Genomic DNA, 23,042 nt, shown 5'->3' with positions numbered 1-23,042 from the left:
TGTAATGAAGTTTAATGAAGGAGTAATGACTTTTTAAAACGTGGTTCAATTAAATTCTCAACAATAGATTTTATATCACTAGACCCAAATAAATATTCCAAATTAAATTGAAAATTTTTTTTCAGAGTATAATACTTAATGCAATATTGTGAAATGTGGTTAAAATAGCCTTTCAGTTTTTAATTTTAATGTTTCTCTCTATACTAGAATTAGCACAATTAATATAGGTAATTTTATGATTTGTTAGCTATAAATGCAAATTTAAATTATATAAGCACTGTACCTGAATAATGTGCACCTGCATCTGTTAAGGTACAGGAATTTGTGAGTCTTTTTTTAACCACCGTTTCTCCAATACAAGGAGATATTCCTTCTATAGTATAGGAGTACAATAAATATTTGGTGAATGAAGGAAGGATCCATATTTCATTCAAACATTTTAAATATTTTTAAAACATTAGTGCATTGTGAGTTTTATGTCTTGGCTTAATTTTATGAATGATTTTTTTTGACAGTTAAAGGACTGCAATGTTATCGCAACAAAGTTAGTTCTAATATTGGATGACTTATTATGGGTTTTAACGGATTCCCAGTTGAAGGCTATGGTACAATATGCAAAATCTCTCAGTGAAGCAATAGAAAAATCAACAGAACAAAGAAAGAGCATGGCTCCTGAACCTACACAGGTATGCTTTTAAATCTGTAAATCTGTAAATGGTTTAAAAATCAGAATGGTTAGTTGTTTTCTTTATGTGAAATAGATTATGAGACTTTGAGTCCAAGAATCTTTTATCTAGATATGTTACTGCATAATTTTCTACACATGGAATCTATGTGAAAACATATTAAGTGTGTTTCTGTCTTTATAATGCTTATTTTGTTCAGAGTTTTGTACTAGGCATAAAAGTTAATGATGATGTAAAAGTTTGGTGTTATAAATACTTCTTTTCAGGAAGTAAAATACAACTTAAACTTACTAAAGTAAGGGTAAAAGGAAAAAACTTGAGTATAGTCAAGGGAGAAATGTGAGAATTAATATTGCAGAAAATGTAAAAAAAAAAACAAACCCTGGGAGTTGCTGAAGTTCAACAGAAAACCTGTTAGCATTGTATCTATTCTTAATAAAAATAAGGGATATTGTGAAATCCTATTTCTGTGAAGCTGTTTCTTTGGAAACAGAGTAATATATCTCAGACATATGGCTTGTTGGTGATCTGGCTTGATACATGGTGTAGTAGCATATATTTTAGGCTTTCCTATGGCTATTGAACTGGCCTTAGTTACTGTCTAGCTGCTATGTGATAAGGAACAGGGCTAGACACGGTAGATGTAAAAGTGAGTATTATCAGACCCTGTCCTCAAGGATCTCAGTATAATGGGAAGACAGATATAAAACAAATCATTGTAGTTCATCTTTTTTTTTTTAATTTTCTGTGAAGTTTTTCTACACAGAATTCTTTTTTTCTTTTTAATTAAAGATTTTCTTTCTTTCTTTATTTGTCAGAGAGAGGGAGAGAGAGAGCGCAAGAGCACAAGCAGGCAGAGGGGCAGGGAGAGGCAGAGAGAGAAGCAGGCTCCCCACTGAGCAAGGAGCCTCATGTGGGACTTGATCCCAGGACCCTGGGATCGTGACCTGAGTCAGAGGCAGCAGCTTGGCTGAGCCACCCAGGCATCCCCACTAGAGTGCAAATAAAAAGAGTGAAGGAACCATAGAAGCGTAAAGAAGTTATAATCAACTGCATAATTTGGAAAGGTTTCACAAAGAGAGGATAATAAAAATAAGTCTTAAAAATAAGAAGTTCGGGGTACCTGGGTGGCTCAGTGGGTTAAGCCTCTGCCTTCGGCTCAGGTCATGATTTCAGGGTCCTGGGATTAAGCCCCAAATCGGGCTCTCTGCTCGGCAGGGAGCCTGCTTTCCCCTCTCTCTCTGCCTGCCTCTCTGCCTACTTGTGATCTCTCTCTGTGTCAAATAAATAAATAAAATTAAAAAAAAATATTCTTCAGTTTAAATTATGATTTCAGAGGCTTTTAAAAAAATAAATAGTTCATAGGTGAGGGAAAGGGTGTGTCAGATGAGGGAATGGAATCTGCAAAATATATTGTTAAAGAGCATGGTATTTTCTGATAAAAATGAGTTTGGCATTACTAGAGAAGTCTTTGAGAGTTACATACACATGCCTCTCAAGATATACACCTTTCCAGGTTTTAAGGAAACTGGGTTACACATACTCCATTTTGATGTGTTCTTTCTTAAACTTGGTCTGTTAGAGAATGGGCTTATGGTAAAATGTCAGATTGATTCTCCCTTTCCCAAACTGCTCTTATCCTACTTGACAAATGAAAGGCCTTCTTCTTACTTCTTACTCATTCTTACTATGATGGATTTGTCCAAGAAGAGGGGAAAAAAATTTAAAAAGCTTGGGGTAACAAGAGGAGTTAATTTGAAATACTGTTACTCATGACAAGACAGAGGTAATTTGAAATACTGTTACTCATATTGGAAGTCAATGACTAATGACAAAGTAGCAAGTCAGGTGGTTTCTACTTCCACTTCTTTGCTTTCAACACATTTAAAAAATTTTTTTAAAGATTTTATTTATTTATTTGAAAGAGATTGAGTAAGAGAGAGCATGAATGGGGGAAGGTCAGAGGGAGAAGCAGACTCCCTGCCAAGTGGGGAGCTCAGTGCAGGGTTTGATCCCAGAACTCCAGAATCATGACCTGAACCAAAGGCAGCCGCTTAACTGAGTCACCCAGGCGCCCCTGCTTTCAACACTTTTGAAGGAGAATCTATACATATCTGCTATTAGATTATTTAAAATTTTTTAAAAAATCATTTCATAAATCCTGGCATATAACTTGAAGGAATTCAAAGAATCATGTCATATTGCTAAAATAAAGTTGTTTTCATTCCAATTTACCTATTTATTTGAATAGTTTTCTAGAACTTTTAGCCATAAAAAGAAATGAAGAATTGACGGTGAACCTTGTATCGTTCTACCAATAAATACTATTTATATAGCTAGTGAGATATCTTTATAATTCTCTGGGGGAGTCTAATTTTATAAGCTTGATGAACAGAACACTAAACTGTAACACAGAATAATTTAGGATATCAGTAACAGACATGGTAATTGAAATTAAAGGCTAGTAGACAGAGTGTTGGTGTTAATGTAGGTCTTATTTATATAATATGTGGATATATTTAGATAGAATATAGATTAGGAAACCAGATAAAGATACAGATTAGAAAACTAGAAAAAAGGATGAAGTTCCATAATCCTATCACAATAATAAAACCAGTGTTAGCATTTTGAGTTCCATACAGGGTTTTTTGCCTAGGCACCTGCAGTTTTCCTAGTTTTAGTATGTAGTAAATGGATGTATACAATTTTCTTCATGTTGTTAGTCTTTATAACTACTATTTTTTCTTGTTCCCTAATATTTCTTAGTAGATTTAGTTAACCACATTTCCACAGAGTCGTGATTTGAAGACCAAGAGAGTGGATGAGAGAGTGAAGTCGTTGACAGTGTTCCTTTGCTCAGCTGTACAAATTGAGAGATATCTTCTGTCATAAATATTTGATTAGCTTCATCCTTTCCTTCTCTAAAAGGGAAGACTACATTGAAAACCAAGAAATGTTAAGATAATTCAGAAGGCGAAAGAGGTCATAATGGCCCACTTCCCCCTCTTCCCCGCAAACAGCATATAAAAACTGAATCTACCACAACATTAAGAAAAAGCTTTGTAGAAAGATTAATGTTTATGTTTTTGTTTATATCAGGGTTTTTTTGTTTGTTTGTGTTTTGTTTTTTGTTTTACAAAGAAGATAGAAAACATTGTTGAAATACAGGAGAGGATGCCTGGGTGGCTCAGTCTGTTAAGTGACTGCCTTCAGCTCAGGTCATGATCCCAGAGTCCTGGGATTGAGTCCCACATCAGGCTCCTTGCTCAGCAGAGAGCCTGCTTCTCCTCCTACCTGCTGCTCCCCCTGCTTATGCTCTCTCTCTGACAAATAAATAAAATCTTAAAAAAGAAATACATGAGAATTTTTTCCTTCAAAATTGCACAGTCATAAAGAGTAGTCTATTAAAGCTTTGAAAGTAGAACATTAAAGTGATGTGTCTTGGGGCACTTGGGTAGGTCAGTTGGTTAAGTATCTGACTCTTGTTCTCAGCTCAGGTCTTGATTTCAGGGTCCTGAGTTCAAGCACTGTGTTGGGCTCCATCTGGGGCCTGGAGCCAACTGAAAAAAAAAGTAAAAATAAAAATAAGTGATTTGTCTTATGGAAATTTACTTTGACAATTAGTAAGAAAATTTTCCTGGAGCCCCTGGAATTTAAGGCTTCACAATTATATTTCATCTTTCCTTTTCTTTAATCACTGTGGGTCTTGATCATTTTCTATGAGAAATTCTCATTTACTGAGTATACTTCGAAATTTGTTTACAGATAGTTCTTAATAGGTAATGTGTAAATATATATAATGCAAAATATTTATACTTTAATTTTCCATACATCACTGACTATACTTTTATTAATGAATTGTTCTTAATTAGAAACTTGTTAATATTTTTTGACGAAAAATTTGGTCTTCATTTTGTTATTACCAAAGTTTCATGTATAGTTCTATAGTTTATATAACAGATGATCTTACAGTATGCTTACATATGTAGAATCATTTTAGGCTTTTAGGTTCACATCAGTCTTTATATTTCAGTAGTATTCTATGCTTCTTCACTTTGGGGAGAAAAGAATTTGAGGGGCGCCTGGGTGGCTCAGTGGGTTAAGCCTCTGCCTTTGGCTCGGGTCATGATCCCGGTATCCTGGGATCGATCCCCTCATCGGCCTTTCTGCTTGGTGGGGAGCCTGCTTCCTCCTCCCTCTCTCTCTCTCTGTAAAATAAATAAATAAAATCTTAAAAAATAAAAAGAATTTCAGTTCAGAGTCTATTATAAATCTCTTCTGCTTTCTGGCTTCTTCAGATATCCACGTTCAAAGGATGTGCTGCATCTCTTATGAGAGGCACCAGAGCACTTAGAGTACTCTGTACCATATCACAAGCACTTTGCAAAGAAGTGATTTATTTTTACAGGATATATAATAGTATATACAGCCGATATAATATACAGGACTCACATTTGTTTCTGTTTTATTAAAAATAAAAAAGATTTATTTATTTATTTGAGAGTGGGGGGTTGGGGAGACTGTGCTGGGTGGGGGAGGAGTAGAGGGAGAGAATCGTCAAGCAGACTGCCTGCTAAGTCCTTGCCTACCATGGAGCTCCATCTCACAATAGGTGAGATCATGACCTGAGGTGAAACCAAGAAATGGAAATTTTAAACCAAAATAACAAAATGACGGGTCCAGGTTAAGTAATAAGCAAAAGAATAAAGTGTCTTCTAGGCTTTTTTACATTTCTCACTCTTTGTATTCCCTCGTAGAATAAGCTGAATTATGTTATTTAAGGGGAAAGCTCCTCCACTGAATGAGCCACCCAGGTGCACCTGTTTCTCTTCTAATATGTAGAACTAATACTATTGGAATAAGCTGCCTTGAATAGTTAATATTTTCTAGAATAAGGACTTAAAGTATATAACTATTCAAGTATTTATTAAAATACATTGGTTTCATGTTCAAATTGTGTGTAGTTCTCCAGTTTTTAGATTTAACTTTATTCTCATATAATTAAGAAAATATTTGGGGGAAATTGAGTTATTGATAGAAAAGAAAATATATTAGCTTATTTTTCATGATTTCATTACTAAAGATATTTAACTTTTCTTATTTGTGGAATTTCAAATATTTAACTTAAAGTGATAAGGCCGTTTTGAATCTTTTAGAGCTCTACAGTAACCCCATCTACCCAACAAGTGAAGACACCACAGACCTCAAATGCTCCAGATCTAAATGATGCAATTGTGAAACTATTCAATGACTTTGATGTTAAAGAAACCTCTCATCACTTGGTAATTTCTCATCTAGATCTACACATATGTGATGATATTCATGCTAAAGAAAAAGGTAATAAAAGCTGCTTATTTCAAACTATTTTGGTTTTTCTAAGATTTCCTACAATACAGGATTGTTTATCATATGTAATATATAGTATGTCTGGTATGATAGCTGGTCATAATTTTACTATTCATGTGAGATACATAGATGAAAGTTGTAATTTTAAGCAATATATATCAGTATGAAATTTTATTTTGCTTTAGTACTTAGTATTTTAGCACAATTAATTATTAGCTAGTATTTCACCTGATACTGCCAGTAATATTAGGTTTAAAAAAAAATCAAGGACTAAATAAGTGACATCCTTGGAGGATGATGAAATATTAGACTTGCCTTTGAATTAACTTTTTCTTTGAAATTGTCTATAAACTAAATTTGAGTCCATATGCAATTCATAATTATTTGCACACATGTTTTCCCATGGTGGTCTGTCTGCATTTTTCTGACCCCATGTACATGTAAACACAGCTGTGTGGTTGTTTACCATTTCTTGTGTCTCTTTACCAGTAATCCTCCCAAAATTTGCTTAGGAAGCTAAATTCTAGTTAGTAAGTGTTTTTTCTCTATTTTTAGCTTTTGTTTCTCTTATTTTGGAGAATTACAGTGGAGTAAGTGGGAAGCTGTTCTTGGTCGCTTTGAAAATCTCTGGTTCCATAATGTAGGTGCTAGGCATTCTGCTTCCATTGGAGAGTGTTCCTGCCCATAAGTATTGGGCCACCTTCCAAGATAGTAGTTCTCGAACTTTGGTGAGCTTGAGGATCAAGCTGAGGATCTCTTTAAAACTGGGATGTTAATATCTGACCATTCTACCTCAGACCTGATTCATGTATCTGTGAAAATTGTTGCTCTGTATTTTTAAAGCTGAAAGAGTAAATATTGAGACTGATCCCGGATGTTTAGCAGAAGTTACCTTGCCTTCATCAGATAAGGCAGCCAGGTATCAGTGACTGGTTGAAAGGGTGGAAGAAGGTGAGAAAGGTTTGGAGTTTAGAGAAGGATTTGTTCTCTTTTCTTTTGTCTACCTTTGTGTCATTTGATTTAAAGTTGGCATCTTCTGCTTTAGTTAGATGAAAGGAAAGTGGAAAAGTTAAAATAACCCAAAATAACAAAATGAAGAGTCAAGGTTAAGTAATAAGCAAAAGAATAGTCTTCTGAGTTTTTTTTATATAAATATACAATCACTATATTTCTTCACAGAATAAGTTGAATTATGTTATTTAAGGGGAAAACTCTACCACAATATTTCCCTCATTTTACAGATCTGTTCTAAAATCCAGAAAGGTCTGAAATGAATTATATTCATTTGTACTTAGTGGTATCTTAATGTATATTTTCCTTACTTCAGTTGATTTATTCGTGCTGTTTTAAAATTTGATTTTTATGTTGGAGTCACACTGAGTTGTGATCTACTTTCTAATCTTCATAAAGCTGTGTTAATTTGGACAACTTACCTAACCAATCGGCTTAATTTCCACCTCAGTGAGAGATAGGATTATATAGTGTAGTGGTTAATATTTCCTAGGTTCAAAACCAGCTCTATATTTCTTGGCTAAAAAGACCTGGGTCTTTTTAATTCCCTCTTTGTGTCTCAATTTACTTAATTGGAAAATGGGGATGATGATGACGATGATGATGATAATAATATCATCTATCTCAGGGTTGTAAGGAAGAGCAAATGAGCAAGTATACCTAAGTAAGGTATTTAAAACAGTGCTTGGCATATGGTTAGGGCTGTGAATATAAAAGTTCTGTTCTTTTTGTGTCCTCACCTTTTAGCTTGGTACCTTGCAAATGATAGGGGCTCAGTAAACACTGATGAGATTGAATTGCATTTCCTGAAGTCCTTAATGTATTATCTGTGATAATAGAGACAGTTAATCACTGCTTGGATTGCAAATATGATAAATGAAGTGTTTCTGATATTTGCTTAATGTTTCTTTCTCTTTCTCTCACTTCTATTATTATTTTTCTTTTTCCAGAGTCAAATAGACGTATTACTGGAGGGGCTATGCAACTGTCTTTTACACAGTTAACTATAGATTATTATCCTTATCACAAAGCAGGTATGCTTAATAATTTCTTTAACAGATGTAAATGCTGCTTTAAAGTTATATAGACAGTTTATCTCATTTCCTTTTATATTTATTATTTGCTTTAATTCATTTTATTTTATTTTGTTTTAATTTAATGTATGTTTATTTTTATTTTTTATTATATTAATTCCAGTTAGGTAACATAAAATATTATATTAGTTTCAGGTGTTCAGTATAGTGATTCAGCAGTTGCATACATTACTCAGTACTTATCACAACAACTGCAGTCTTCAGTCCCTATCGCCTGTTTTACCCAACCACCATCCAGCCCCCCATCAGTTTGTTCTCTGTAGTTAAGAGTCTGTTTTTTAATGTGTTCCTCTTTTTTTTCCCCTTTGCTCCTTTGTTTTGTTTATTAAATACCACATGAGTAAAATCATGCTATTTGTCTTTCTCTGAATGAATTATTTTGCTTAGTATTATACTCTTTAGCTCCATCCATGTCCTTGCAAATGATAAAATTTAATTCTTTTTTATGGCTGGTAATATTCCATTTTAGATATATATCACATCTTCTTTATCCATTCGTCTATCCTGGACACTTGGGCTGTTCCCATACCGTGGCTATTGTAAATAATGCTATAATAAACTTAGGGGTGTATGTATCCCTTTGAATTAGTGTTTTTGTATTCTTTGAGTAAATACCAGTAGTGCAATTGCTGGATCATAGGGTAGTTCTATTTTTAACTTTTTGAGAAACCTCCATATTGTTTACCAGAGTGGCTGCACCAATTTGCATTCCTACCAGTAGTGCAAAGGATTCTCCTTTCTCCACATCCTTGCCAACACCTGTTGTTTCTTGTGTTACTGATTTTAACTATTCTGACCGGTGTAAAGTGCTATCTCAATAGTTTTGATTTATAGTTCCCGGATGATGAATGATGTTGAGCATCTTTTCATGTGTCTGTTGGCCATTTGAATGTCTTCTTTGGAAAAATGTCTGTTCATGTCTTCTGCCCATTTTTAATTGGATTATTTGGTTTTTAGGTGTTGAGTTATGTCAGTTCTTTATATATTTTGGATACTAATACTTATTTAGATATGTCATTTGCAAATATATTCTCCCATTCCATAGATTGCCTTTTAGTTTTGTTGATTGTTTTCTTTACTGGGCAAAATTTTTTATTTTAATGTTGTCCCAGCAGTTTATTTTTGCCTTTGTTTCCCTTGTGTCAGGAGACGTATCTAGAAAAAAGTAGCTGTGGCTGATGTCAAAGAAAGTACTGCCTGTTCTCTTCTAGAATTTTTATGGTTTCAGGTCTCATATTTAGGTCTTTAATCTATCTTGAGTTATTTTTGTGTTTGGTGTAAGAAAGTGGTCCAATTTGTTTCCTTTGTATGGTCCTTTTTTTCAATACCATTTTTTTGAAGAGACTTTTCTTTTCCCATTGGATAGTCATTTCTCCTTTGTTAAAAATTAATTGACCATATAGTTATGGGTTTATTTCTGGGGGTTTCTGTTTTCTTCTATTAATCTATCTATCTGTTTTTGTGCCAGTACCGTACTGTCTTGATGATTACAGCTTTGTAATATGACTTGAAGTCCAGAGTTGTGATGCTTCCAGCTTTGCTTTTCTTTTTCAAGATTGCTTTGGCTCTTCGAGGTCTTTTGTGCTTCCATACAAATTTTAGGATTGTTTGTTCTAGTTCTGAGAAAAATACCTTTGGTTTTTAATGGGGATTGCATTAAACTTGTAGGCTTTGGATGTATAACATTTTAACAATATTCTTCTAATCCAGGATAAAATATCTGTTACATTTCTATACACCAATAATGAAACAGCAGAAAGAGAAATCAAAGAATCAATCCCATTTACAATTGCCCCCCAAACCATAAGATACCTAGGAATAAACCAATAAAAGGACAAAGGCCCTATATGGAAAAAAATGTCTTTCCATTTCTTTGTGTCTTTTTCAGTTTTGTTTTTTTTTTTTAAGATTTTATTTTTTTATTTGACAGATAGAGAGCACAACTAGGCAGAGCGGCAGGAAGAGGGAGAAACAGGCTCTTTTCTGAGCAGGGATCCCAAGATGGGACTTGATCCCAGGACTCTGGGATCATGACCTGAGCCAAAGGCAGCTTCTTAACTGACTGAGCCACCCAGGCGCCCTTCTTCAGTTTTTTTTAGTCAGCATTTTATAGTTTTCAGGGTATAGTTCCTCTGCCTCCTTGATTGGTTTATTCCTAGGTATCTTACGGTTTTGGGGGCAATTGTAAATGGGATTGATTCTTCAGTTTCTCTTTCTGCTGTTTCATTACTGGTGTATAGAAATGCAACAGATTTCTATACATTGATATTTTATCCTGTGACTTTACTGAATTTGTTCAGCAGTTGTAGCAGTTTTTTGCTGTAGTCTTTCAGGTTTTCCAAATGTAGTATCATGTCATCTGCAAATATTAGGAGTTCCACATCCTACTTGCTGATTTGGATGCTGTTTATTTCTTTTTGTTGTCTGATTGTTGTGGCTAGGACTTGCAGTACTATGCTGAATAAAAGTAGTGAGTGTGGACATCCTTGCTCTATTCCTGACCTTAGGGGAAAAGCTCTCAGTTTTTCCCCATTAAAGATAATGTTCATCTGGTTTTTCATATATGGCCTTTATTATGTTGAGGTATGTTCCCTCCAAACCTACCTTGATGAGGGCTTTTTTTTTTTTTTTTTTAAGATTTTATTTATTTACTTGACAGAGATCACAAGTAGGCAGAGAGGCAGGCAGAGACAGAGGGGGAAGCAGGCTCCCCGCTGAGCAGAGAGCCTGATGCGGGGCTCCATCCCAGGACCCTGGGATCATGACCTGAGCCGAAGGCAGAGGCTTTAACCCATTGAGCCACCCAGGCGCCCCGATGAGGGCTTTTATAACGAATGGATGTTGTACTCTGTCGAATGCTTTTTTTGCACCTGTTGAAATGATTGTATGGTTCTTACCCTTTCTCTTTTTGATGTGGTATATCACATTGATTGATTTGCAAATATTGAACCACTGTTGCAACCCAGGAATGAATACCCACTTGTTCTTGGTGAGTGATTTTTCTAATGTGCTGTTGAATTCAGTTTGCTAGTATATTTTGTTGAGAATTTTTGCATCTATGTTTATCAGGGATATTGGTTTATTCTCTTTCTCAGTGGTATCTTTACCTAGTTTGGGTATCAAGGTAATGCTGGTCTCATAGAATGAATTTGGAAGGTTTTTTTTCCTTTTCTAATTTTTTGGAGTAGTTTGGAGAACAATATGTATTAACTCTTCTTAAAATGTTTGGTAGAATTTGCCTGTGAAACCATCTGGTCCTGGGCTTTTGTTTGTCGGGAATTTTTTTTTTTATTACTGATGCAGTTTCCTTGCTGCTTAACAGTCTGTTCAAATTTTCTTTTCCTGTTTCAGTTTTAGTAGTTTATATGTTTCTAGAAATTTATGCATTTCTTCTAGGTTGTCTAATTTGTTGGCATATAGTGTTTCATAATATTCTCTTATAATTGTATTTCTGTGGTCTTCGTTGGTATTTCTCCTCTCTAATTGGTGATTTTATTTGAGTCCAATTTCATTTTTTAAATCTGCTAGACGTTTATCAATTTTATTGATTTTTTTTTTTCCTCAAAGAAATAGCTCCAGGTTTCATTGATCTGTTCTGTTGTTTTTTTTTTAGTTTCTTTATTATTTATTTCTGCTCTTATCTTTATTATGTCCTTCTACTGGTTTGGGATTTTGTTCATTTTTCTTTTCCTAGATCCTTTTGATGGTTAGGTGGTATATTTGAGATTTTTCTTGCTTCATGAGGTAGACCTATTTTGCTATAAACTTCCCTCTTAGAACTGCTTTAGCTGCATCCCAAAGGTTTTGGACCCTTATATCTTCATTTTCATTTGTTTCCATTTACTTTTTTATTTCTTTTATTTTCTGGTTGATTCATTCATTGTTTAGTACCATGTTATTTAACCTCTTAAGTATTTGTGATCTTTCCGGATTTTTTCTTGTAGTTGACTTCTAGTTTCATAGCGTTATGGTCAGAAAAGTTTCATGGTATGACTTCAACATTCTTGAATTTGTTGAGATTTATTTTGGAGAATATTCCATGTGCACTTGGAAAGTGCCTTCCAGATCTGGATATCTGTTTCCTTTGCCACATTAGGGAAATTTTTAGCCTTGTCTTTTTATTTTTCTTTTTTCATTTCTTTTCTTTTTTCTTTTGTCTTTTCCTTTCTTTTGTTTTGTTTTGTTTTCTTTCTTTTCTTGGTGGGCAGCAAAAGCAGAGTGTATTGAGTGATAGTAATGTTTATTGAATATGATAGAGTACAAAGCTCCCGAAGAGGGAGGGGACCCAAGAGGGTTGCCTCTTTTATTTCTTCAATTGAATTTTCTGGCCCCTTTTCTCTCTCTTCTTTTTCTGTGACTCCTATAAACTATGTTTGATGTTATTATGTTTGATGGAATCATTGAGTTCCCTAAGTCTGTTCTCATTTTGGATAATTCTTTTTTCTCTCTTTTGTTCAGCTTGATTACTTTCCATTAATCTGTTTCTAGGTCACTAATTTGTTCCTCTGCTTCTTCTGTCCTTCTGCTTATTCCACCAGGTGTGTTTCTCCATTCACTGAGCCTTTTATTTCTACTATGTCATTCCTTATCCCTGCGTTAAGGGTCTTACTCATGCCTTCCACTCTTATCATGTCCAGTGAATAATCATTAACTTTAATTACTTTAAATCTACTTATAATTATGACTTTAAATTCTCTATCAGAGATGTAACTTATATTTGGTTCACTTAGCTTTCAGGCTGTGCCCTTGTCCTACTCTTTCACTTGAGATAAATTTCTCTCTCTTCTCGTTTTGTCTAAGTTTCTGTGCCTGTTTCTCTGTGTTAAGAAAATCAGCTGTGTCTTCTGCTCTTGAGGGTAATGGCCTTATGAAAAAGAGGTCCTAGAGTGCCCTGCTTTCTGGTGTTCCCTGTTCACCAGGTCCTTTTGCTTCTGGGAATGCTCTGTTGTTGCCTGTTGCTTTATCCATCAGTCCAGTTGTCTGCAGAGGCTCTCTTTGCCTTTCGTTGGCAGTGTTTTATCCCTGGCCTAAATATGGAGCATTTTAGCTAAGTGTTCTCTGGTCTCCTTGTGAAATGAGACCTGTTGCCACAGCTGCTGGAACAGAGGCTCTTCAAAACTCCCATTTAGGGTGATGCAGAGTGAGCAGGGATTTGGACGGGTCTTCTGAGGGGGGAGGGTCCACTACACTGGGATTGAGGCATGTGTGAGTAGGAGGGGCAGTTTCACTGGAGTGTGTGGAACAAGGTTTGGTGTAAGCAAGTTAGGTAGTGAATGTCCACAGTAAGCTGATTCCCAAAGGTTACCCTGTGCTTCTACTGGGAGGCGTGGGAGGTGCTAGTAACACTAAGTGGTGCTAGCCTGTTCCTTTGTTGCCAGAGTGGTCTCTCCATGAATGCTTTCTCTCTAGGACACAATCCAAGATGAGTGAATAACTTCCCTAGTGCATGCTTCAGGTGCTCTTCAGACTGCTGTTCCCATGCTGTATGTTTGTGGGTTAATTGCCTGTCTTCTTTACAAGAGCTGCTTCAATCTCCTCTGAGCTTTTCCACAGCCAGGCATGCTGACCTTCAGAACTCCAGGGTTTAAGCGTTCCTGGTTCCTGGAAGTTATGAAATTCGACCCCTCTTGCCTTCCAAGTCAGCTGCTTATGGGGATTCATTTTCCCCATGTGCTCCCCTGTGTGTGAGTTTGTCTCTCACCCTTCTTTGTGACTTTGGCTCCCTCCCCAACACAGTAGCCACAGTGATCTTTCTCTCCCAAACCATGTCACCACACTTCCTACCTTCCGTGTGGCCTCTTCTCTTCCTTTAGTGTGGTATTCTGCCAGTCTTGAGATCAATTTCTGGGGTACTTGGGATGATTTGATTGTAACCTAATTGTATTCTTGGGTTGTGTTGAGCTGGAGTTCTACTCTATTGCCATCTTCCCTCTCTCTCTAACTTCATTTTTTTAAGGAAAAAAGAAACGAAGACACTTGTTATTTTTTCCCCAGTAATATCTTTACAAGAAGATACAAATGCCATAGAAAATATTTATGCATTTTGTAGAGTTTTGTGTAGATTATTAGAAAGTATAATTGTTAGCATTTGTCAGTATTCTAAATAATTGATTTAAAATTTAAAATCAGAATGTGGAAGACATAGTTTATGCTATTTTATTTTTTTCATTGTGGCAAAAGTAAATTATTGATGTGTTTTGAATTTAAAAATTAGTATATTATTAGCATATTAAAAAATCAAGAAAGAATATATAGTAAAAATATAACAGTAATTTCAGCTGCATTGTAAGAAGATTCCTGGAACTTTTTTTTTTTTAACTTTTCTGTATTATCTAAGTTTCATTAATAGACTTTTTTACTTGATTTTAGCCAAAAGCCTGAGAAGTAATACATAATATGCTTTTGAATAGTTGAATATTGATAGGCTTTTTCTCCCAAATAATAAAAACAAGAAGTATATGTATTTATGGCCAAATTAAGTATATACCAATCTGCTATTTGGTGATGTGTGGCTTTTTTTTTTTTTTAATTCACAAAAATAAGAAAAAGCAAGTATAATGTATTTTTCAGGACTTTATGAAAGTGATATTCATAAATTTCCATCTCCTATTCTTTGTTATTTCTCTATCTGTACCTGATAGAATTTAAAGGTTTTAATGTTTGTTTTGATTTTTATTGGAAGGCTTTGTTGTACTTCTATTCTCCTAATTTGTAAGTTACTTACATATACATAAAATATTTTTTTACTACAGAAACAACTCATATTTTGGGAGGTGAAATTCTTAGGCATCAAGATTTTATTTTCTTAGCCCTTTTATGTACATATTACTTTTCTCAGTTTTTGCTACAGAGAAACCTAATAATCCTGATCTTTTATTTTTCTTCCAAAAAAATCTATATAGGTATAGATATATCTATATCTTTATGACTGATATCTATCTTGAAATATTTAATTGGTCTTTAGTGTTTTCATAATCTTTATTTTATCATTTTAAGGATAGGTTTTAGCCACTATTTTATAACAAATTTTTGATGAAAGGACTTTTTTTTGTGGTAGCATTTTCTGGGGTTCTTTGTAGTGGAGATATGCCAGGTAGTTGAGCATTCAGTGAAGGTTGACCAGCAGTACTGTTTGTAACTGAAACTTCAAATGTTGTTCTACCAATGATGGGTCTTGATAGAAACCTTTTAGACAATTTGCTTTTGACATTCTTTTCCTGTATTCTAAATGTTTTGCTCCTACGTTCTAGGCAGATTAAAAGCTCTTGTAGGCTTATAAAAGCTCTTGAAGGCTGCTCCCTTGAGAAAGTCTCCCTTGGAAAATGAATAAATCTTCTTAGAAGCAGGGCTATAATAAAATAAATCAATTTTGTACATTTTTTTAGTGAAATACCTGTCATTCATTTTACAGGAGATAGTTGTAATCATTGGATGTATTTTAGTGATGCAACCAAAACAAAAAATGGATGGGCCAACGAGTTGTTACATGAATTTGAGTGCAACGTTGAAATGCTTAAGCAGGCTGTAAAGGATCATAATGTAGGTTCACCTCCTAAATCCCCAACACATGCCTCTCCCCAGCACACACAAACAGGTATTTTACCTATAACAACATTATGGCATTCCCCTGGTATTAAGTGTCTGTGCCTGTGTGTGTGTTTGTGTGTGTGTGTGATCATAATATGATATTTTCTGTGGATAAATTAATATTTAATAATTAATATCTAATAATTGACATTTAATAATTAATACTTAATATCTAAAAGTTCTGAACCTTATTCAGACCATAGGATTATGGACCAAAGCACTTTTAAAATTAATATGATCAATAAGAATAATATCCAGATGGAATCTTTGAGACTGTTAAATGGCTAATAGTTCTCTTTTTTTAACAAGAATTTCAGGTAAAAGCTATTTTACAAGAATATCTTAAATGTGATGTAAGTATGACTATTGTTTAAGGAATAATCACACACAATAAAGAGGAATCATTGCAATAACTTATATTCCTACAGCAGTTTATATATAAAGTATTTTCACATATATTATCTTGTTTGACAAATTGAGTTCATGTATATTTCTAGTAGCTGTTTTAATAATTAAAAAGTGACTGTTATAAAAATAATTTTGCAATAAATTGAAAGGTTTTTTCATTTCCCACAGAGAAAGACTCAGCTCTGAAAGGGACTTCCAGAACACCTTCAGTATTATCTCAACAGTCCAAAGCTAAGTTAATGTCTAGCTCTGTTGTCGTTAGACTTGCAGATTTCAATATATATCAGGTATGCCTTATGTTTTAATTAGATCTTCTGATAAATACTTCTGCAAACATCTCTTACAAACTCATGTCACCATTTTATTTAAAAAAGTATCTTGAACAGGGGCACCTGGGTTTGATCTCAGCTCATGTCTTGATCTCAGGGTCATGAGTTCAAACCTTGCATTGGGCTCCATGCTGGGTGTAAAGCCTAATTAAAAAAACAAACAAACAAACAAAAACCCCTCATCTTGACCAGTTTTATGAAATAGCTAAACTAGAAAGGATAGAAAATGTCAGTCCATTAATTTTTGTTTAAATGGTTTTGCAGAATTAAACAAACTGTGAGGTTAAGAGCATAGTCCTCCAGACTGCCAAATCCTCACAAGACTTCTGACAGCAACTGCAAGTTCAGGAGTCTCCCCTAAACTACTTGTGGATTCAAGAATTAGAGTAACTCAAAGAACTCACTGAAATAAATTATACTAAGAAACACAGTTATACTAAGAATTACATTTATTACAGGGAAAGGATATAAATTGGATTTAGCCATAGAAAGAGAACCTGAATTGACTAGGAGGGTTCCAAATATGAAACTTCTTGTCCTCGGGACATGATAGCTTCCTGGCATGGATATGTAACAATATGCATTAAGTGTTATCCTTGTAGATGAACTCAATCTCTACATGGATTAATACCAGGTTACCCAAAGTCCCCACCTTCTAAAGCCTACTAAGACTGTCAGGTCTGGCCAGCCCCACTCTTAATCACTGTAAGCACAAACTATCAGTTGAATTTAGAATTATCTCCCAGAAGCAGGGATAAAGGGCATAGCTCTCTTTGAAGGCCAAATTCCTTATTACACAATGCTCTTAGTGGAAGAAACTAAAATACTTTTGTCTTTTTCTTTATTTTTTTTTTTTAAAGAAGTTATTTATTTATTTGATAGAGAGAGATCACAAGTAGGCAGAGAGGCAAGCAGAGAGATGGGGGAGAAGCAGGCCCCTGCTGAGCAGAGAACCTGATGCGGGACTCCATCCCAGGACCCTGAGATCATGACCTGAGCTGAAGGCAGAGGCTTAACCCACTGAGCCACCCAGGCACCCTAAAATACTTTTTTTTTGGTCTTACTGAACTCTCAAGTATTGGCTATTTTGTGAATATAACTTCATAGCTAAGTTTATATTGTCCCATTTATATTATTCAGGCTATCATAAAACATGGTCTAATGTTACAATCCTTGAGACCAACAACAGAATGTATAACATTCTTAAATAAATGATTTCAGATATGTGTTGTCATGTGTGAATTGTCATGGCTTATTCTGATATATAAATTTATTTTTATGTTAATCAGTGGTTTTCATCTGGGGCTGATTTTACCCCCTGGGGACATTTATTTGGCCATTTCTGAAAGCAGTTTTGGTTGTCACAGCCAGAAGGGGTTGCTGCTGACAAATAGTGAGTAGAGACCAGTGATGTTGCGAAACATTTTAACAAGGCACTGGGCCTTGTTACCAGTGCCCACAACAAACTTATCAAACTCAACACCCAAAGAGCAAATAATCTAGTCAAGAAATGGGCAGAAGACATAAATAGACATTGCTCCAAAGAAGACATCAGATGGCCAGGAAACACATGAAAAAATGCTCCACATTACTCAGCATCAGGGAAATACAGACCAAAACCACAATGAGATACCACCTTACACCAGTCAGAATGGCTAAAATTAACAAGACAGGAAACAACAAATGTTGGCAAGAATGTGGAGAAAGGGGAACCCTCTTAATACTGTTGGTGGGAATGCAAGCTTCTATAGCCACCCTGGAAAACAGTATAGAGGTTCCTCAAGAAGTTAAAAAGAGAGCTACCCTACGTCCCAGCAATTGCACTATTTGGTATTTACCACAAAGATACAAATGTAGTGATCCGAAGGGGCACATGCACAGCAATGTTCATTGCAACAGTGTCCACAATAGCCAAACGGTTGAAAGAGCCAAGATGTCTGTCGACAGATGAGAGGATAAAGAAGAGGTGGTGTATGTATATAGTGGAATATTACTCAGCTATGAATATTTACCAATTATATTGAGGTCGATGGAACTGGAGGGTATTTGCTGAGGGAAATAAGTCAGGAAAAGCCAATTATATGTTTTCACTCGCATGTGGAATATAAGAAGTATATAAGAAATAGAGCAGAGGATCATAGGGGAAAGGAGGGAATACTGAATTGGAAGCGATCAGAGAGTGAGACAAACCATGAGAAACTTAACTCTAAGAAACAAACAGGATTGCTGGATGGGAAATGGATGGGGGGATGGGTTATTAGGTGATGGGCATTAAGGAGGGCATGTGATGTGATGAGCACTGAGTGTTATACACAACTGATGGATTATTGAACTCTGCCTATGAAATTAATGGTGTACTATGTGTTGGCTAATTGAATTAAATTAAAAATGAGGTATAATTGATATAACATTAGTTTCAAATGTGCAACATAATGTTTTGATGCATTTCACTATTTTTAAGCGTCACATTCACTGGCATGTTTATTCACAGAGTTGTACAGCCATCACCACATCATCACCATTATCTATCTCCATAATTTTTTTTATTATCCCAGCTTGAAACTCTGTATATGGCTACATTATTTTTCATAATAAATTTTTAATAATAAACTATTAATGTAAATACACACCAGGGAAGCAGTCTGTTCTTATGGACCTGGATCTGTGTTCTGACTATTCCGTTTACTTGCTTCTGTTACAGAAATACTCTGATATTTTATGGCTCAAAATAAGTTTGCAAGGATGATTTTAAAGAGTTGATATGATAAGCCTTTAAAGAGGCTATAGTTTTTTGAATAGCTGATTGGGATTACCAAAAATAGTTTAATGTGAAGTTAAGAATATAATAAAGTTTGCATTGGAAATTAACAAATTATTTGAAGTAGTTTTAGGAGTTTGACGTGATGTTCATGTGGCATAAATTGTTTGGAAAGGGCTTTACTCAGTGTACTTCAGTATGTTTAATTATTTTTTTTTCAGGTCTCTACAGCAGAACAATGTCGTTCTTCCCCCAAGAGTATGATTTCTTGCAATAAGAAATCCCTGTATCTTCCACAAGAAATGTCAGCTGTCTATATAGAATTCACAGAATATTACTATCCAGATGGAAAGGATTTTCCAAGTAAGAGAGTTTCCTGCTTTTTTATTACTTGTCCATTACTTAGGAAGTTGTTTTTTTCTTCCTAAGGTTTTGAGTTTTATTTTTATTTTTTTAAATGATTTTATTTATTTATTTGACAGACAGAGATTACAAGTAGTCAAAGAGGTAGGCAGGGAGAGAGGAGGAAGCAGGCTCCCCGCTGAGCAGAGAGCCCGATGGAGGGCTCTATCCCAGGAACCTGAGACCATGACCTGAGCCGAAGGCAGAGGCTTTAACCCACTGAGCCACCCAGGCGCCACAGGTTTTGAGTTTTATAAGTGTGAAGAAAGAAACAAAAGTCCATTTTTCTTTACTTGTCTTTGTACTTAATATATAACTATAGTATAGCATTTTTTTTAAAACGTTTTATTAGAGTGGGTGAGAGAGTGAAAAAGAGAGAACACAACTGGGGGAACAGCAGACTCCCTGCTGAACAGGGAGCCCCACACAGGGCTTGACCCCAGAACCCTGAGATCATGACCTCTAAGCGGAAGGTAGAGGCTTAATAGACTGAGGCACCTGGGCGCCTGTATAGTATAGCATTTTTTACATATTCTGATTATTCATATTTTGTTCTCTTACTAGCTTACAGTATCCTTTTTAAAAAATCTTCTTAAACAATATTTTATTTATTTGAGAGAGAGAGCATGAAGGATCTCATGAGCAGGGGGTATGGGGCAGAGGGAGAGAAGTTGACTCCCCACTGAGAAAGGAGCCTGAGGTGAGGCAGGGTTTGAAGGACCAGGAGATCATGACCTGAGCTGAACGCAGACACTTAATCAACTGAGCCACCCGGTGCACGAGGTTATAGCATCCTTGATGTTGGGAATCATATAGAACTTACGATTCATTTTATCCCAGAGGTTTGACTCATTTCTTTACTTAATAGCTGTTAAATGAAAGAATTTAGCAAAGTTAGGTTATTTGCAGAATAAGGTCATTTTTTTCCCATTAGTAAAATTCTATTTATATTTCAGCTATATAAAACTCTGTATTTCTTTTTTTTTTTCCTCCCCCAAGATTGTATTTATCTGAGAGAGAGAGGGAAAGTGGGAGAGAGAGATCACAAACATCGGGGAGAAGCAGACTCCCCACTGATCAGGGAGCCGGATGGGGACTTGATGAGCTGAAGACAGATGCTTAACTTACTGAGCCACCCAGGCACCCGAAACTCTATATTTCATTGAAAAATTAACAATGGAGTTATTCTTTTCGCTATAGAGAAATTTTTTTTTTTTTTTTTTTTTTGCTGTTTTTTTTGTGCACAGCTATATACTTTGGATAACCTTTGGCCCTTGTCTTTAGTTAGAAACAACTTAAGTTATGTGAATTTTTATTTGTAAGCTATTTGGGGGTCCTAAAGTTAAAATAATGATATGTTTGTATTCTTTGAATGGCAAATTTCTATACTATTGTCTCAGATCATCCAGGAGTTCTGCAAACTAAAATTTGCCTTTGTTTATGTGATACCTTTTTGTTTAACTGTATAACCATTAATTCTTGTTTGTGCCAAAGTTTTGGGATCTGATTTTTACCATCTTCATGCTTTTCAGCAGTCTTTTGTGTATTCTCATTTGTTTCCCTTTTCTACCCTCCTGACTAAAACAAGGAAGTTAGGACATTTGCTCCGCACTTTAGTAAGATATAGCACAGCTGAAACTCAAGCATGGGTCATAAATCAAAGTTCATTGTGTGTCTTCCCCCAATTCCCCAACTATATTACAGTGCCTTCCTAGGATATTTACAACCATTTGTCTATAACTGGAAAATCCCATGGTTTCCAGCCCTCCTTACCTCTCAAAAATAATTGTTTCTTTAAGTAGTACATCCCTGAACTAGTAATTCTTCAGAGTTAAGACTAGTTTAAAGGATTTCTGATTTCTAATCTAGACTTATTTATTTCAGTCAGTTTTGTTAACATGTGCCAAAGGAATATAATCTTATTTTATAATACATACATTTTTTCTGATCAAAATACAAAGTTCTTTCTCAGCAATTTAAACCGTAGCCCCATAGATTCTTAGGAGTGGATTTGCTAGGTTATGTTTAACTGTGTTTAATTTAACTGTTCATTATTCAAAAGATTCAAGCATACACAAAAATAGAGTATGTTCATTCCTCATGTACAAAGATCCATTTTCAGCCCTGATATTTCATCTCTTTGTTAAGCTACCCAACTTTAAAAATACATCACTTTTTAAATATTGTAAATGTAATATATTTTTTTAATGCCAAAAATAAAAAATTGCTCCCAAGGCTACAATTTAGAGATGACTTCTGCTAAAACATGAGTGTATGAATTTGTTAAGGCTGTCATAACAAAGTACCATAGGTTGGGTGATTTTTTTTTTTTTTTAAGATTTTATTTTATTATTTATTTGACAGAGAGAGAGATCAGAAGCAGGCAGAGAAGCAGGCAGAGAAAGAAGGGAACAGGCTCCCTGCTGAGCAGACAGCCCAATGCGGGGCTCAATCCCAGGACCCTGAGAACATGACCTGAGCTGAAGGCAGAGGCCTAACTCACTGAGCCACCCAGGCGCCCCAGTTGGGTGATTTAAACAAAAGAATGTATTTCCTCATAATTCTTGAGGCTAGAAGTTCTAGATCAAGTGTCAGCAAGGTCATTTCTTCAAAGACCTCTTCTTGGCTTATAGATTTCTGTCTTTTCACATGGTCTTTCCTCAGTGTGTTTCCTAATGATGCTGATCATACTGGACTGGGCCCACCCATGTGAACTCATTTTTACTATGATTGCCTTTTTAAAAGTTCTGTCTCCAAATATAGTCATATTCTGAGATACCCTGAGTTAGAACTTTATTAGCATATCAATTTTGAGGGGACACAGTTCAGACCATAACAATAAGTATCGTGTTCCTAGTCCTGTTCTTAATATATGTGTTTCTTTTATATATTTTATTTTTATCCTGTCCTTTCCCCTTGATGACATGAGCATATTCCAGGTTTCTACAGGTTTATTTTACATACTTCTAATAACTGTATAATAGCCTATTTCACTAGTCCGCTGTTAGATACTGTGTGGATTTTTCTACTGCTTAGTACACCAGATTTCTTTCTCTGTCCCAGATCTGCAGATCCCGGGTTCTTCTTTACTTTTTTACTGTAGCCTTGGGGACTATATTTACTCCCGAGTCCTCTCTGTAGAAGTCATCTTTCAGTCTATACTTGAGAGGGCTTCTTCCTACCTTCTAGAGTGAAATGTGATCTCCTTAGCATCCCACTGCCTTTCTATTTTCAAATACAATCACCTCCACATCCCAATTAGCTGTATCTGTTAGACTTGAATTGCAATTTTTCTGCCTCTGTGTCTGTCTTGAATAAAAAACCTACAGAATTTTCATTACTTTGTGCTTAGCACCATACACAAAATGTAGTTGGTGTTCAGTGAATCTTTGTTGAAAGAAAATGAAGGAATGAATGAATA

At 35.2% G+C, this 23,042-nt stretch overlaps 1 protein-coding gene across 1 annotated transcript in view; it reads left to right on the top strand.

The window, feature by feature from the left end:
• Window positions 1–23,042, top strand: part of UHRF1BP1L (UHRF1 binding protein 1 like) — a gene marked incomplete at its 5' end in the record, with an annotated part of 70,767 nt that overhangs the window by 9,322 nt on the left and 38,403 nt on the right. Inside the window, 6 exon segments of the mRNA XM_032874157.1 lie at window positions 516–686; window positions 5,843–6,023; window positions 7,994–8,077; window positions 15,549–15,731; window positions 16,301–16,419; window positions 19,441–19,582. Coding sequence (XP_032730048.1) covers window positions 516–686; window positions 5,843–6,023; window positions 7,994–8,077; window positions 15,549–15,731; window positions 16,301–16,419; window positions 19,441–19,582 — 880 coding nt within the window.

The sequence above is a fragment of the Lontra canadensis genome, unplaced genomic scaffold, assembly GCF_010015895.1.
Source record: "Lontra canadensis isolate GAN:19392208 unplaced genomic scaffold, GSC_riverotter_1.0 scaffold52, whole genome shotgun sequence".
Lineage (NCBI taxonomy): Eukaryota > Metazoa > Chordata > Mammalia > Carnivora > Mustelidae > Lontra > Lontra canadensis.
The sequence above is the reverse complement of the archived record's forward strand: the minus strand, read 5'-3'. Positions and strand labels throughout refer to the sequence as shown.